General features: G+C 40.8%; 1 protein-coding gene across 1 annotated transcript in view; it reads right to left on the reverse strand.

Moving 5' to 3' along the window:
- The window catches only part of LOC125454115 (low-density lipoprotein receptor-related protein 1-like), a 1,886,982-nt gene that overhangs the window by 92,821 nt on the left and 1,775,720 nt on the right, over positions 1–18,441 (reverse strand). The window contains exons 74-75 of the mRNA XM_048534492.2: positions 13,228–13,362; positions 11,955–12,077 (exon numbers count right to left, since the gene is read on the reverse strand). Coding sequence (XP_048390449.1) covers positions 11,955–12,077; positions 13,228–13,362 — 258 coding nt within the window. The remainder of the gene's footprint in view (positions 1–11,954; positions 12,078–13,227; positions 13,363–18,441) is intronic.

The following is an 18,441-nucleotide window of genomic DNA, read 5'->3' on the forward strand; positions in this document are numbered from 1 at the left end:
TAATAAATCCTCATTAATCGCAATTCCAATACTGTAGACTTCTTCACAAATAATTTTCAAATAAGACTCGAATAACTTCAATAAATTCCGGTTCGCAAACTGGCTCTGTTGTACTATTGGAAAGAATTAAAGCTTTGTGATTCAAACTTAAAGCACTGATCTATTTTATGACTGTCACAGCAGTATACCTATCACCCCTTGTAGCCTATAGCATATTCCAATCACTAACTTCTCCCCTTTGCTCCTTTTAAATCCATATTCACAGTAGCATTTCTAATGTCATTCTTTGCAGTTCCTGATAAGTAGTGTCCATCCATCATTCCTTCTCAGAAGTGCCTTGGGACTTTTTGCTACATTAAATATGCTGTTTAAATGTAAACTGCTTCACTTTAACCACTTATCAATAATTCTTATAATGTTGATCTGCTGCCTAGTAACCAAGTTTTATTCCTTGCATTAAATAAAATTTAAGTCATCCTTCATGATTCTTAGTTGATATTGCCTGGCTTCCTTAACTGGTGGCCTGTGGTCCCGTAAGAGTGAGACAGCTCTTCTTGCACTCTGTCTCAGGCAAATAAAAACAGAAAATGCAGGAAACATTTGGTCAGCAGGATCTATGGCAGGAATAACAAAGTTAAATTTTTCAGGTGCAAAAGTGTTGATGAAAGGCCTTCAACTTGAAAAATCATGCAGAACTTCCTCCCCCATGTCTCAATGCCCCTGTCAAAATGACCTGCAGGGCTGGAACTCTGAAATATCACGATCATGACGACAAAGGTTTTGGAGAACCAGCCAATTAAGGGACCACCTCTAGAAGAGCATCCTTTCAGGGATAGCAGGCAGGTGTCTGACTCAGAAGAACCAATAGGAGGACATCAGCTCTGAAGGTCAGGTGTCCTACCATCGGAAAATGGTGCAATAGAAGTATGTAGTATGGTGTGAAGGGACTTCCATTCCTCATTACTGACCACAGGTATAAGAAAGGCTAAAAGATTCAGAGCTTTTTCTCATGAAGAAGAAAGTCTCCCTCTCCCACCCACAGTGATAGACACTCCGGTGTTTACAGCTATATATTGGTGCGGAACCTTCCCTATTGAACTTCTTAGTGAATGATGTCTCCAGCTCCAATAGCTTCTTGGCTGGCAACTGGGAGGTTAACACTATTTCAGGATGGCTTCCCTGTATCTTGTATGCTGGCTGGAAAAGCGAGACAGCGTTGAACATACCTTTAATTGTGCCAAGAAGGGCCTGGATTCACCCTCCACTGCAACCTGTTGGGTAACCAATCTTTGCTGGTATCCCACCTCCTGCTGAAACCAAGGGAGATGGGAATGTTGTTATGGAGCCAATTGGTTAAGGTTTCTGAACCCTCTTTTTGGACCCTCCTTATCCTGATCTACGCCTACCAGCACTTGAAATTGCTGTCTGTTAACTCTCTTTCTCTCACCACAGGTGTCACCGAACTTGTTTGCATCTCCTGGAATTTCTACATACCATTCAGATTTCTAGCAATCATTTTTTTGCTTATGCCTCAGGCTATTTTCATCCTGCCTTCTCAGTCTCTTGCTAACTAAGCCTGCAAGTTGCATGAAGGGAAAAAGTAGAGCAGTGGTAATGTCACTGGATTAGTAATTAATAATTAACAATTCACAGGCCCGGACTAATACTCGAGAGAGATGGGGTCAGATATTTAAAATTCATTAATAATTCTTTTGGCAGAAATCATTCTTGGGACATGGATATTGCTGGAAATTAATAAATTTAAAAATGTTCTCAGTTATGATGTCCATAGCTGACTGTTGTAAAAAAATCCCAATGGGCTCATTGATGCCCTTTGATATTCCACTGATGAGATCGACTTTAGACTTGACTCCTTGCTCTACCACCACGAGAGTGAAAAACAATGGTAAGCTATCAATGACAAAAGCTGCTAAGAAAACAGCTCAGGATGAAACATCAGCAGATAAAGAGCCAAAGATCCATCTAGCTTCAAGCAGAGATATGGATGAATAAATAGAGAGCAGAAAAATGGCCTTCAATGATCTTTCAAAGGCTGGCACAAGCAAAACGGGTAAATGGTAATCTTCTCTGCTCTATTATTCCATACATCTGTGGTAAATATTTTTCATTGTTCACGCAGTTCCCTTCTGGAGATTACCCCTACACTTCCTACATGAACGTTGACAGCTGGCTGCTCATCCTCTATAAACTGGGAGTTCTTTCTAATCATCATTCAGCAAAATGCCATCTGTGAATAAGAGTCTACTGCAATATCTATGCTAATTATTCACTTCAAATGCCACTCAGATTCCCTAAAGTGTACCGGAGATGCATTTTAAAAGTAGTGCAGGTATATCACTGTTTGTATGTTCAAAGTACCTTTTAGAACATTAAAGTCACCATATGACCTAATGTAACTTTTACTCGTCCATGGTGATATGCCAAAACTTAACCATCAGAGTTTTAAAACAAGACATAAAAAAACAGTAGTTTTTGTTTTCTCGAGTAAAAAATCATGATGCCAAATAAAATGCATATGGGGTATGTGGGAAAATTCGAACATAAATCCCTTAAATATAATAGCTTCGGTACTTATATATAAAGATATGAAAAATATACGGAAGTCTTCCAGCAGCCAGAAACGTGGAGACATATGTGCAAGTATCAAAATTTTGAGTGATAAAATATCAGCTGCATCACTAACACTGAAATGAAGTATAAAAATATAAAACACTGTAAAACTGCTCAGGTCAGATGGTGGGACAAAGAAAGCTAACATCTTGAGGTTGACTGTTGGAATCAGAAGTTGAAAAAGTTAAAGACATGATAAATAAAAGGAAAGGGGTGTGCATAAGAAGGGACCAAATAAAAGAGAAGTTTTCTGATAGGGTAGAAGGTCAAAGAAAATAATGTATGACAGTTTTGGTGGAAGGTAAAAGGAGAGAAGTGAGATCAGTAATAAGCCTTGGTTACACAAAATAATTCAGGGTGATTTGAAACTGTTGCACAACTTTTGCTTGCTCCTGCCCCACTGATCTCATCTCTTCCTACCATGACTCTATTCTGTCCTGCTAGAACCAGGCACTCCCCACCTGCATCAGGGACGCAAACAACACCCTCTGCCACTTTGGTAACTTCCAGTTTCCTGGCCCCCAGGGCTTCATCTTTACTATGGACATTCAATTCATATACATGTCCATACCCTACAATGATGGCCTGCAGGCCCTCAGTTTTTACCTCTCCAACAGACCCATCCGTTCCCCCTCGCCAAAACCCTCTTCCACCTTGCCAAACTAGTCCTCACTCTCAATAGCTTTTCCTTCAATTCTTCCCACTTTCTCCAAAGTGTTGTCACGGACACTCGCATGGACCACAGCTATGCCTGCCTGTTTTCAGGTTATGTTGAACAATCACTTTTCAGGATGTGCAATGGTACTGTTCCCCAACTCTTCCAAGTTACATTGATGACTGCATCAGTGCTGCATCCTGTACCCAAACTGAGCTGGAGTAGTTCATCAACTTTGCTAACAACTAACCACCCTCAAATTCACTTGGTCTATCTCAGAAATCTCCCTTCCCTTTCTACACCTCTCCGTTTCCATTTCTGACTACAGTTGATGGACTGGCATTTACTATCAGCCCACAGACTCCAATAGCTACCTAGACTACCTCTCCTATCCAGCCTGTATCCTGCAAAAGCTCCATCCCATTTTCCCAATTCCACTGTCTCAGTTGCATCTGCTCTGATGAGGAGACATTCCATTCCCAAGCAACCCAGATGTCTGCCTTTTTCAAACAATGCTCTTTCCCCCCTCTGTCATCTAGACAGCCCTCCACCATGCCTTCTCCCTGCCCCGCTCCACAGCTCTAAACTCCACTCCCCTTCAAACATAATAAAGTTTGGGTCATCCTTGACCTCAAGTTTCACTCCGCCAGCCTCCGCATCCAACATATCGTACTCAAACACTTCCTCAAATTCTAATTATACCCCACCATCTGGAACATTTTTCACTGCCTACCCTCTCTGCTTTCCACAAGGACCATTCCCTTCACCACTCCTTAGTTCATGCCACACACCCCTACAAACACTTCTACCGTCTGAGAACTTTCCCCTGTAACTGTAGAAGACGTAACACCTGCCTACACATCACCTCCCTCATCTCCATTCAGGATAAACTGTCCTTCCAAGTGAGTCCAAGCTTCACCTGCATCTCCTCCAAGCTAGTCTATTGCATCTGATGCTCCGGATATGGTCTTCTCTGTGTCGGTGAGACCAAACATAGACTAGGTGACTGTTTCGCCAACCTAACCTCCTTCAACTTCGCTCCCCACGCCCCCCCCCCCCCCCCCCGCCCCCTACGACATGTCCATCCTTGGCCTTCTCTAATGTCGCATCAGCTCAGAACAGAAATTTGAAGAACAACACCATATCTTTTGTCTGTTTACAGCCTGGAAGACTCAACGCTGAGTTCTCCAATTTCAAATTGCCTTCCCACCCATCCCCAGGGGTGCCCTTCCAGGCCCACCTTCTCCCTTCCATTCCACCTTCTGACCCTCTCTTCAAGCCATCAACCACGTTCATCCCTTCCATCAACTAACCAGGTCATACTTACCACCAGTGTCCACCTGTCATTACCATTTTGGCTCAAGCGCTCCCCGCTTCTCATTAGCTGCAGCTACCCCTACCCCCATATCCAGTCCTGAAGAAGAGCAATGCCCAAAATGTAGACTGCTCCTTTCCCCAGATGCTGCCTGGTTTGCTGTGTTCTTCCAGCCTCCTGTTGGTCTACCATGCTTCTATCAGCTTGTTTTCCATATTTAATGAGCTGTAAATAGAAAGGACGGGAATGCGGAAACTGTTCTTTCTCTCACATAGCTGCTGTTTGATTTTCTCTCTGAACTTCTGTCACACTAGCTGAGTGAACAGGTGTTATCTCTCAATCCATTCACCCATTTTTAACAAAACACAGGACGATAGCAAAGTGCGTAAATTAATGTGTGATACTTCATTTATGACACCAATTTTGCTTGTAACATGAGGATATTTTTCATTTTAAATTAAAGGTTTAGAATTGAGAATCAGCAGAAAAACAGGCTATTTCTCAGTGCTCTGCTTAACGTGTGGTGGGAAGGCGCCTTACATGCAGCCACCGATCTATGTCCCTTTAAGGGCCTCAATCCACCACTATCTGTACTTACCAAGCAATGGGTAGGGGATATATTGGGTGTTGGAGTGCTAAAAGCAATCCTCAGGTTCTCAGGTTACCTATGGCTTCCTAGGGATTATGTAGTCAGAGCATGATCGAGTCAACTAGCATTGGGAGAGCAGAGCCTGGTGAGAATCACATCTACCTACATTCCCTCGTCTCTTCCTGCAAAACTCCTTTCTGTCACACTCCTATGACCCCCTCCCTCCATCAATCACCTGGGTGAGGGGCCCACAGTGATCCTAGTCCTTGGGGGTGTGCACCACCAGCAGCAGACATGGCCATCCGGACGCACTGTCAATCAATGAAAAGCTGCTGACCTCTCTTTAGCAAGTAGCTCCGGACAGGCAGGAATAGTGTGGCACAGTGGCACAGTGGTTGGCACCGCTGCCTCACAGCACCAAGGACCCAGGTTCAATTCCAGCCTTGGATCACTATCTGTGTGGAGTTTGTACATTCTCCCTGTGTCTGCAAGGTTTCTTCTGGTTTCCTCCCACAGTCCGCAGATGTGTAGGAGAGGTGGAAAGGCCATGGGCAGTGCAGGGTTATGCGGATAGGGTGAAATACTCTTCAGAGGGTCAATGTAGACTCAATGGTCCATTTCACCTGTACCTGCACTGTAGGAATTCTATGATTCTGCCCCAGGGATCCTTCATCCTGCAAAAGCTGGCGCTGTCTGGTTAAGAGCCTGGCTGGCATTTAGGACAAAAGGTCTTCATCAAAGACAGTGACACAGAGTTGTTTCTAGCTCTCCAGCCAATGGGCAAGATCTTTGTCAACTTCAGTAATTACCATACTTCTTGACTGCTTTTGTTCTCAGGTTGTTTTGTTTTGAATATTTTCTGATCAACAGGTCTGTTCAGAGATGACATTACACACTTCCAGAGCAGGTGGGACTTGAACCTAGGCCTCCTTCCTCAGTGACGGACGCTACCATTGCTCCACAAGAGACCCTCATAATAGGATGTGCCCACTGTCAACATGTGCAATGTCAACATTTGTTACGCATGCCCTTGAGTTGAGTGGGCAGCTAGGCCATTTCAGACATGCTATGGCACGTCTGGAGCAGTTGGGAGTTGAACCCAGACCTTCTGACCCAGATTTAGGGTCAGTATCACTGCACCGTAAGAGCACTCACTGGTATCCAGACCAGGAAAGGACACATTTCCTTCCCTAAAGGATATTAATAAACCAGATGCGTTTATACACAAAAGATATGTGGTTGGCAGTAGCAAGCTTTTAATTCCAGATTTTTTTGCTGAATTCAAATTTCATGATCTTCCAAACCCATGGCTCCATTACAATGGAGCTTGAGGCTCTGCGTTGCTAGTTGATTGACATTATCACTATGCTACTGCCTCCTCCGTACTTTTTGTCTGTGCTGGGTCATTCAGCCATCCAATTATCGAGCCAGTTCCACACCCTTACTCTTTCTCCTTAGCCTTGCAATTGTTTTTGCCACACACGCATAACACAAAATTTCCTTTTAAACATTGCTGGCTAACATGCTTGCTGCCCTTGCAGTGAATTTACATGATACATTTATTTGCTGAGAAATTAACCTGCATTAAATATTTAACCCATGTTTTGTTGGACACGCTTCAAAAATTGAGAAGTTCCCTCTCAGCTTTAAGATATATCTCAATTTTTAATCAAGATGTAATAAGTTGATGGCAGAACGGAATATAATAATAAGATCCTCCAGAATTAAGTTTGGTGATGTGTGCATTTATCAAAGTGAGAAATATATAGTCAGGTCCATTGTTGTTAATCGGGCACATAGCAAAAACAAGTTAAATTTATGACAGGAGGTGGTGCACTGGAATTAAATGTATTGGCTACAGACATTTGTTGCCAGTGTCATTAGGGGCTGCCAAGCATCCTCAAGTATCTAGTTATTGAGGGTTAATCTTCCAGCCGTCACTGCAAGCTACTCAGTAAAAACAAATTTTAGAGGTATTCGGCAAATTTTTAATCATTTTCTTTGAATGCTTACATTTACTAGTAATGAAATCTTTGGGGAGATTGCAATAAAAAAAAACTCACTAATGGTCATGTTTAATCCAATTGTGTAAAAACAAAATGTTGAATCATACAGCAAGATTGAAGGCATCTGGATTAAAACAAAAACATACTGTAGCTGCTGGAAACTTGGTGGATGGAACATGTAGATTGAGTGTAGAGTGTAGATTGAGTCTCAACGAAGGTTTACGTTGTGAAATATTCAGGGTTACTTCCAAATCGGATTGGTAACTGGAAGTATTATACAGTATGAGGTGAGAATAAAACAACAACTGAGAGCAATAAAGTCTGAATCTCGGAGGAGATTCTAGTCGAATTTATCAAAATTAGTTGGTGACTTGAATGAGATCCCTACCCAATGACCTGAACAAAATTCCTCAATTTCATGCTACCTTTTCGGTACTATCAAAAAACAAGGTTGGGTTATACATGTAACGAGATGGCATTCAGGTGTATCTTTTCACAATTTCTCTCAATCTATTCAATGCCTATGTGCTGTCACCCTACTCATTCAACAGCTATTCATGGCTGACTCAACAGCTCCTCCAATAAAACATCAATGCGATTGAAGGTATTTTCTTTTGGCTTAATTAAACACTTGCAATTAATTCCATCCTCTTTTCTTGCTAGTTCCTCAGATTGCAGCCTCTACGCATAATTCTGGTGCTTGATTTTAATGTTTCCCAGCCAGTTATGCTTGAGCTCAGAGGCATTCTGAAGAGGTTCAGTGTTATCCCCTTCTCCCAATCTAGATAGTGAATTGACTCAGTTCCTGTTGATTGTATATTGGCACAGATCATAATTAGTATCATTCCAGAAATGGGATCTACCTGTCGTCTCAACTTTCTCACATGAGCCACTGTCCTTACTTGAGTAAATATAGTTTGATGAGTTAAACATTATTGGTGGATAAGGCTTTAAGAGGAATAATCACGAAAATAATACACAGGCATTTGGCAAGATTTGACATAATTATGAAGAATCAACACAAACTTGTAAAAGATATAGTGTGTTTGACTAATCCAATCAAGCTTTTTGGTGAAGTAGCAGAGGAGATTGATGAAGTGAGTGCAATAGAGATTGCCTATATAAATTGTAAGAAACGTTCTGGCAAAAATATTGAATGTTAACCAAAGTGTCTGTTTCCATGCTGTTGAAAGGTCTGTTTCTGTGTTGCACATCTCTAAGACTCTGTTCTAAATGGGACTAAATTCCTTTAGGATATCTGGTCGGCATGGACCAGTTGGACCAAAAGGTCTGTTTCTGTGCTGTATGTCTCTATGACTATCAATTAATAAAAATAAGTTGCTTGGGGTAGGAACAAAGAACAAAGAACAAAGAAAATTACAGCACAGGAACAGGCCCTTTGGCCTTTCAAGCCTGCGCCGATTGAGATCCTCTGTCTAAACCTGTCATCTGTTTTCTAAGGGTCTGTATCCCTTTTCTCCCTGCCCATCCATGTAGGAGGTTGGAGCACTATCATGTCTGCGTATACCACTTCTGCTGGCAACGCATTCCAGGCACCCACCACCCTCTGCGTAAAGAACTTTCCACGCATATCACCCATAAACTTTCCTCCTCTCACTTTGAGCTCATGACCCCTAGTAATTGAGTCCCCCAAACTGGGAAAAAGTTCCTTGCTATCCACCCTGTCTATAACCCTCATGATTTTGTAGACTTCAATCAGGTCCCCCCCTCAATCTCCACCTTTCTAATGAAAATAATCCTAATCTACTCAACCTCTCTTCATAGCTAGCACCCTCCATACAAGGCAACATCCTGGTGAGCCTTCTCTGCACCCTTTCCAAAGCATCCACGTCTTTTTGGTAATGTGGCGACCAGAACTGTGCGCAGTACTGTAAATGTGGCCAAACCAAGGTCTTATACAACTGTTACATGGCCTGCCAACTCTTGTACTCAATACAAATTAATGACAAATTAGATTTTAAAAATGTTTCAGGACGTTAAATAGAAAGCTATGGAAAATGATTGCTTTTCAGACTGGCGGATGGTGGACAGTGGTGACTCCTTTCTATTTATTCATTGGATGTGGATGTTGGCAGCTGACCAGCATTTAACACCTGTTTCTAGTTGCCCTTGAGAAGGTAGTGGTGAGCTGCCTTCTTGAACTTCTGCATTCTACCTGCTGTGGGTTGACCAACAATGCCATTCTAGAAGGAATTCCAGGAGTTTGACACAGAGACAGTGAGGGTTACTCAAGATCCTATGTTAAGAGCAATATTGCTACTTTTTTATTCAGATATGTAGATTAATATGTTTCTTCTATATTAGAATCCTAAATAAAATGTCAAGATGTGCTGATGATAGAAGTGGGATTAACTGGATCAGTGTATAGATAAGCTTGTAAAATGGGAAGGCAAATGGCCGATAGAAATTAATACAGAGAAGTGTGAGAAGATCTAACGGCAAGATACTGTGGATGCTGGAAATCTGAAACAAACACTCAGCAGATATGTGGAGAGAAAAATAGCGTTAACAATTTGAGTTGAGTATGACTCTTCTTCAGTTCTGCAACACCATTTAGGCCAGAGCAGCCTTCTTGATTGATACCCTTCAGTAGCATCTGCAAGATACAGTGCGACAACTTGCCAATACTCCTTAGACAGCATGATCCAAACCATGACCTCCACCCTTTCAAGCCACAAAGCATCCTGTTGACAGGTCTTGACAAATTGGATAGTTCCAAGAGGGTTTATGCACTAATTATGCAATCTTCTCCATCCCTAACAGTCTCAAAGGAGATATGAACTCTATGCCTAAAGATTACTGGATGGCCTCCCCTCAAGTATTCCTGACTCCCATCCCAAGGAGCCCGGGGACCAAATGAACTCTTACCTGGTCTAGCCACTACACTTTAAGGCTCAGACATAAAAATTCTCATTTCAATGGAGCTGTTAGCCACTTGAATGGTTAGCTGCCTCCCATAGCCATGGTTTTGAGAACCATGAGTGGTTCACAGATGCAGCTAGTCAGACCCTGCAAAAATTAAAAATGCCCGAGACTTGAGACTCCCAATATCGTCAGTCATTTTTTCCAGATAGATGTGACCAGGCTTTCTTAGTTTCTCCAATACTTTATTTTTATTCCAGATATGCAGCATTGCCAGTATTTTGAATCTGAATTTGATAGAACCTGTTTATGTCAACGATCCTCTCATTAATTTTAAACTTGATGTAAGTGTGAAGATCACTATCTTTCCAGATTAAATACCATGGCTGAAGAAACATGGCAACATCACTACCTGTAAAATCCCCTACCAGCCAGACACAATTCTGACTTGGAACTTTATTGCTTTCTTTCACCATAACTGAGACAAATTTCTCCCTCCTGAATAGCATTTTTGGATGTATATGCTATATAGGTTGGAGCTTTTTGAGAAGGCAACTTATCATTATCCTTTCTAGGACATTAATGTATGAGAAATCGGTATTAGTCTAGACAGCAAAGCCTACATCTGGTGAATGAATTAAAAAGAATAGAAGTAGGCATTTGGACCCTCAAGCTTGTTCTATCATGAACTGACCTGATTGTAGACAGATCTCAAATTTTATGCTGTTCCTCAGAATCCTTAATGTAATTGTTAATCAAATTCAGTCCAAATCAAACTTGAACACATTCAATTTCCCAATTACATTGTTCTCCCTGGCAGAGAATTTCAAAAACTAACAACACTCTGAGAGAAAAAATTCCTCCTACACTCCATCTTAAACAGTAGACCCTTTCTTCTGAAACTGTGCTCCACGAATTTGGTAGTGACATCAAACAAGAAGGATGTTTAACAGAAAATACAACGCATGGTAAAACCTTGCACACAGAGCCTTCTAATTTGCAGAGATTGTTGCGTTGCATTGACTATAGGGTTCTGGCTGAACGGCAGGCCCTTCTGCTCTTATTGTAAGCGTATTGAAAGGATTTAAAGATTGATAATCAAACTGTGTGGCCAAGTCATTACATACTCTTCTTGATAACAAACACCTGAGTGAGGCTCAAAACTGGAGCTTCTCCTTCAAAGGTAAAGGCACTTCTGCCTGCTTCACAAGACCTTCTTAACTCTTTAATTCTAAGGAGGTCATCATCCCATTTTCTACCTGTGAACCTCTCCCAGAATCTTATATGCTCCAGCAAGATCAGCTCTCATTTTTAAAACTGGTTGATCCAGAGATTAATTGAAATTACTTAGTTATTATCATGCTGTCACAACAGAAACTTTCATATCACATTTGGCCTAAACGTTACCAGCATCACAACAGAAGAAATAACAAAATATAGAATATTTGCTTCCCTCCATAGTGAAATAGCTAAAATTGGTGCTCAGGAAATATGGGCTTTTTTTTCAGAATATGATCTCTTTAACAAGTCAAGAATAATTGGAGTCAAAGTTTCATTTTTCTTAAAAGATTGATTTTGCCGACTCATCTTAAGCATGTTCAAATGTGGGGCTAAAATGCAGTAATGCCATTTTTTAAAATCTTGCGGAAACATGTAAACTTGTAAAATTCTAAAACATCAATAATATACTTTTAAAATGTTTTCTTCACACATCATAAATAGCAACAACAATCAATACCATCTAACAATAATATATACCGAATTATTTAATCAATGAACAGTCAACACGAGATTGCACATTGAAAAGTAAAATCAACATTTAACAATTACGATGCAGAAATACTATTTTAGTATGCAATCAGTTTGCATCATTACCTTCTGTTTTGCAACTGTGGTTGTAAGCTTTTCTGTAGTTCTTTCCACAGGCACACAAGTATGATCCTTTTGTGTTATTGCAGTATTGCGAGCAAGTTCCAAATTGAAGGCACTCATTAATATCTGGAAACAAATCAAAGCACGTGCTGTTAAATAGGGAAGGCCTTTTTGGATTAAAGAATGCACAAAAAGCATTAATTGATTTGAAGCTACATTATCAACAAATGATGGAAACTTAAGAAGTTCTTCCATGCAACTTAGTTTAATTTTGACATATCAGATCTCGAATAGTAGACATGACAAAATTGAACAGGAAACCATGTTTGTGTTATTTATCATTCATCCATTAGAATCTGACTATGACATGTTACCATTAACTCACACTGTTTATATTTGCTTAAGATTCTTTAAACATAGGCCTGCAAAGCAGTGAAAATCTTCAGAAGGTTAAAAAGTGTTCACTCTTGATGTTCTTTTAATGCTTTCTGCTAAACTGATCATCACAATAAGCATTATGAGTATTTTCTGTTCAGCCTTGGCAACAAACAAATATAAGAGGTATAAAATATGAATTGATTGTAGAGCTCCTTCTGCACTATACCAGCAAAGTGCCTACACCGTAAAATGAAGGGGACAGCGCCTCTTGTTATGTCACTACATTTGTATCTTGGAAATCAATCCATGTGTTTTAAAATTTCATCGAAGTTAATTCTACCAGATTTGTTTCATATCTTTGTGGAGTTACAGACATAATGGAGCCTATCTGAACTATACACCAAATCTTGCAACCAGCAACGATGGGAAGATTTGCCACTGAACTCTGGCCTTAAAGATGAAAGGACAGATTTCTAACTCACTCTATCATCTTGTATTTGGAATATTCTAGATAACACCAAGTAACATTATTAAATGAATTATCTCTTTTAAAGGTTATTTTAAATGAATTTGAGAATAAAGATCACGTTTTGTGACTGAATAATTCATCTACATTTTGCTATTAATTGGAAGAGGTCAGAATGATAGTCACTTTTATAATGTTTTCATTTTAAGATTTGACCCAATAACATATGTGTAAGTATTTATGGGGTTATGGAGGGCAGACAGGGAACTAGAGTTGGGAGAGAATCCAGATCAACCATGATTTTATTGAATGGCAGAATAGGCCTGAAGGATTGAATGCCCTACCCCTGCTCCAAACACAACATTCCTAATTAAATATAAGAAACTATTCTTCTAAGTTCAAATCCTATACAATAAAGAATGTGTTAATTACCTTCACACTGCTTTGAGGCTTTGTTCCTTTGAAAGCCAGGCCGACACTCACAGAAAAGTGAAAATGTTGTTCTGTTGCAATAGGCGTCAATCCCACAGGGATTTGTTTCATGATCACAATTAAATTCATTATAATCTGAGAACAAAAATAAACAAAAAATGTCAAAGATGCACATAGAAAGTATGAAAATCTGCAAATCACAAAGAAAATCAGGAAAAAAAAGCAACAATACAGTTTTTTTAAAATTCATTCACGGGATGAGGGTGTCACTGGCTAGGCCAACATTTATTGCCATTCCTAATTGCCCAGCGGGCAGTTAAGAGTCACATAGTCCTGAGCAACAGTGAGAATGAGCAAGTTTATGTGCCAGACACCTGTAGATCACGACATAAAAGTTAACCTGAGAACCCTTGAAAGTCTTTCCAAAACTGGGAATTCACTTCTACACTGATTGTGAAATGTGAACCATATCGATGGTTGCCATAGGACACTATTCAAATTAAATCATTATTATGCACTTTATTCAATGAATCTATTCTACAAGATGACCATTGACCACAATGTCTTTTTTTTAAACCAATAAATTAATTAGTCGTATTTTCCCATTTTCTTGGCAAAAGATTTTGACAAATGAAATTCATGGGTTGGTACTGTACATGGGCATTACAACCTGTAATTAGTGCTATGCCACAGATATTGGTGCTAGGGCCATTTTTATTTACAATAATGATCAGTGCTTCACAATGGTAAGTGCCCCTACTTCTGTCTGCTATCTTACGCTCACAGGGCAATGACTCATTTTAATACAGCCTGACCACCTCCCACCAACACTCATATGCTATAACTCACATTAATTCATGAGTCATGTCCAGTCAGGGTTCTTGCCCACCTCTTCCTCCTAAACTATGAACATTTGCCTCCTTCTGCATTTCCCACACACATAATAGAGACACACTATGACCACCTCTGCACTGACATTTTCACTAATTGCTCTTCCATCTATTGTCATCACATTCCTCTTGTCTCATTGCAGGAAAAATTGACCTCCCTTCCTTCCTCATCACCGATGTCTCCACTGTATCCCAAACTGAGAGACCAAACATCTCCAAGCTGGCTGCGCCTGACTTGCAGGACTGATGGATGCAAACCGATGGACTAGAATTGGATAATACCTTTGACGGATTATGGTGACACTCTTGACCGTGCATGGTTGACCCCTCTAAGGGCTGTGACATTCAGACATGGCCATTTGGTTGAAGTACATGCAGTGTGTGCTGGGTAACCTGATGACCTATGCTCCAAGTGTACCGTTGACCTAGCAAGATGCCATTCAGAAATATACACACCACCTTGTTTGAAGATAACAAGAACTCCAGATGCTTTTGTCAGAGTCAATACAGTATGGAGCTGGAGGAACACAACAGGTCAGGCAGCATTAGAGAATCAGAAAAGTCGACATTTTTGGTTTATGCTGATCCTGATGAAGGGTGTAAACCCGGAACATCGACTTTTCTGTTCCTCTGATTCTGCCTGATTTGCTGTGTTCCTCCAGCTCCATACTGCATTGACTGCACCACCTTTTTTGCTCAGTGTGCCAGACTGTGATAAGTTACATGCTTTTCCTATCGTACTAAATAATAATACAAGCCACAGAGGCTGAAAGCCTGTAATAACTATTGAAAAGTCTATGTGCCAAAAATGATAAAAGCCAGAGAGGCCGGCAGAATCCAAGCAAGATATTAAGAGATATAAGATACACCTTGTCCAAATACAAGAGATATAAGTGCTTCCCTGTGGCCAAAGTGAACTGCCAGAAAGATGCAAATCACTTGGAGTATTGTGAACGGTTCTGGTCACCGCATTATAATAAGGATGTGGAAGCTTTGGAAAGGGTGCAGAGGACATTTACTAGGATGTTGCCTGGTATGGAGGGAAGGTCTTACGAGGAAAGGCTGAGGGACTTGAGGCTGTTTTTGTTAGAGAGAAGAAGGTTGAGAGGTGACTTAATTGAGACATATAAAATAATCAGAGGGTTAGATAGGGTGGATGGGGAGAGCCTTTTTCCTAGGATGGTGACGGCGAGTACGAGCGGGCATAGCTTTAAATTGAGGGGTGAAAGATATAGAACAGATGTCAGAGGTAGTTTCTCTACTCAGAGAGTAGTAAGGGTATGGAACGCTTTGCCTGCGACGGAAGTAGATTCGCCAACTTTAAGTACATTTAAGTCGCTATTGGATAAGCATATGGACGTACATGGAATAGTGTAGGTTAAGATGGGCTTCAGATTGGTATGACAGGCCGGCACTACATCAAGGGCCAAAGGGCCTGTACTGCACTGTAATGTTCTATGTTCTATGTTCTATGTGTCCCATATTTCGAAAGTGAAGACCTGAAGTGCTGAAATGGATGTGAGCTGATTCAAAGTAGCCATGGTGCTGTGACGAGACTGGTGTTATGTCATGTGTGGAGAAGGATAGGATGCATGGAGCATGTAGGAAAATTATGCTGAAGACAGAGATGGATGAAAGCCCAGAGAAACAATCAGTGAACTGTTGCTATGAGGTACTGACTCTGAGTTTCATGTCTGGCACTGCCTAGTTCTCAGGGAAAGTGAGGATGTCTGTGAGCTGCTTAGAAATGAGGAGTTTAGAATAATAATCAGATGCAAATAGTTGGAAACAAGGTTAGCACCTTGAGAGATTCATTTGAGAGATTCAGAACTTGCTGGTTAAAGCCTCAGGGGAAAATCAGAAATTTTTACTCAACATCAAGAAACTGATTTTCTAATTTCACCACATTATTTCCAACCATCTTGCCTTTGCATACCCTGCTCAAAGGAATAGAAAATCCTGGCCTGTCTTTGGCATCTGAAGAAAATAGCTCTTTGAATTTATCTCGAGACATTTTGGCCATGTGTTACAGACAGAAGCAAGGTTGGAGGAAAGTTCTTCCTTTTTCATCCATGTATCCAATAACCACAACAAAATTTGATTTCAGAAAGAGGTGTATAATTTCTTGAGCAACATGAATCACAGGAATGGAACCAGGTCAGTCTTCTTGCTTTTTTGTTTAAGAAACATAAATGTTTATTTTTCAAACTGAAATGGAATTGGAACAGCAAGTAAATGCAAGCCCACTAAGAGCACAGAAGCACAAGAAAAAATGATTAATGAGCAAGGCAGTATATTCCTAGGATTTTAGAACAGCCACAATAGTCATTATATAGCTATCTTCCTGTAGAGGTTGCAGGACTAATGATTAATTTTTTGTTTGCTGAAGAAAATGGAGTTTGGAAGTTTCAGGCAATGAATTCCCAGTGGTTAGTGTGGATTGCTGTTAGATGTGTTGGGAGGTGTACGGTGCGAGGGTGTGGTGGTCTGGCGGAGAAGGTGTGTTTGTGTTGGGGTGGTGAAGATCGGGTTTCTTGATCATACAACATAGAACTGTCCAGCACAGGAACAGGCCCTTTGGCCCACGATGCTGATCTGAACAAGACACCAAGTGAAACTAATCCCTGCTGCCTGCCATTGGTCCATATCCCTCCATTCCTTGCATATTCATGCGTTTATCTAAAAGTCGCTTAAATGCCCCAATTCTATCTGCCTCCCCCACCACCAACACTGGCAATGTGTTCCAGACTCCTACCTCTGTCTAAAAAACTTGCCCCTCTTGTCTCCTTTGAACTTTCCATCTCTGACCTTAAAAGAGTGCCTCCTAGTATTAGACATGTAAGCTCTAGGAAAAAGATTCTGACCATCAACTGCATTTATGTATCTCATAATTTTCATTGATTTCTATCAAGTCTCCCCTCAGCCTGTGCTGCTCAAGAGAAAGCAATGTGAGATTTTTCTAGCCTCTCCTGAGAGCTCATGCTCTCTAATCCTGGCAAACCTCTTCCGCACCCTCTCCAAAGCCTTTACACCCTTCCTGCAATGTGGTGACCAAGATTGAATGCGATACTCTAAATGTGGCCAAACCAAAGTCTTATAAAGCTGCAACATGGCATCCTGACTCTTCAGTCAATTCCCCAATCAATACAAGCAAGCATGCCATTTGCCTTCTTTACCAATCTTGTTGGCTTGCATGTTTACTTTCAGGGAGCTATGGACTTGAACCCCAAGATCCTTCTGTACATCAATGCTGTTCAGAGTCCTCTTATTATCTGTATACTTTCCCTTCACATTTTATGTCCCAAAGTGCAGCACCTCATACTTACTCAGATTAAACATCGCCTACCATGTTTCCACTCAAATCTCCAAATAATCTATATCTCGCTGCATCCTTTGACAGCCTTCTACACTATCGACAACTCCACTAATCTCTGTATCGCCTGCGAACTTATTAAATCACCTACCTACATATTTATCTCAGTTATATATATCAAAAACAGTAGATGTCCGAGCGTGAATTCCTGCGGAACACCACTAATCACAGAAATTCAGCCTGAAAAACACTCTTCCACCAATACCTTCTGTCTTCAATGTGTAAGCCAATTCTGAATCCATGTGGTCAAATCACTGTAGATCTCATGCATCTTAATCTTCTGGATGAGCCAACAATGGGGGACATTGTCTTACTAAGGGACAAAGCCTTACTAAAATCCATGGAAACAACATCGACAGCTCTACTCTCATTGATCACATTTGTGATTCAATCATGTTATTAAGGCATGACTTGCCCTGGACATAGCCATGCTGACCGTCCCTAATTAGGCCATGCTTTTCCAAATGTGCATAAATTGTAGCTCTAAGAGGTCTCTCTAATAACTTCCCAAATGCTAATATGAGACTCACTGGTCTGCAGTTTCCTAGGTTGTCCCTATTTCTCTTCTTGAACAGAAGAACAACATTAGCTACTCACCAGTCCTCTAGAAACTGTCCAGGGGCTAGCGAGGATATAAACATCTTGGTCAAGCCACCAGCAATTTCCTCTCTTGCTTTTCTCAATAACCCAGGGTAGATACCATCAGGTTGTGGAGACTTATCCACCTTAGTGCTCTTCAAGTGATGCAGCACGGCTCCTTTCTTGATCTCAACATGTCCTATCATATTAGCATGCTCTACACAAATCTCACAATTCTCCAAATCCTCTTCCTGGGTGAATACCAATGCAGAATACTCATTTAGGATCAAACCGACATTCTCTGCCTCCAAGCACAAATTCCCTCCTTTATCTTTCAGTGGTCCTACCTTCTCTTCTGTTGTCCTCTCACTT

This window comes from Stegostoma tigrinum, chromosome 7 (assembly GCF_030684315.1).
Source record: "Stegostoma tigrinum isolate sSteTig4 chromosome 7, sSteTig4.hap1, whole genome shotgun sequence".
Lineage (NCBI taxonomy): Eukaryota > Metazoa > Chordata > Chondrichthyes > Orectolobiformes > Stegostomatidae > Stegostoma > Stegostoma tigrinum.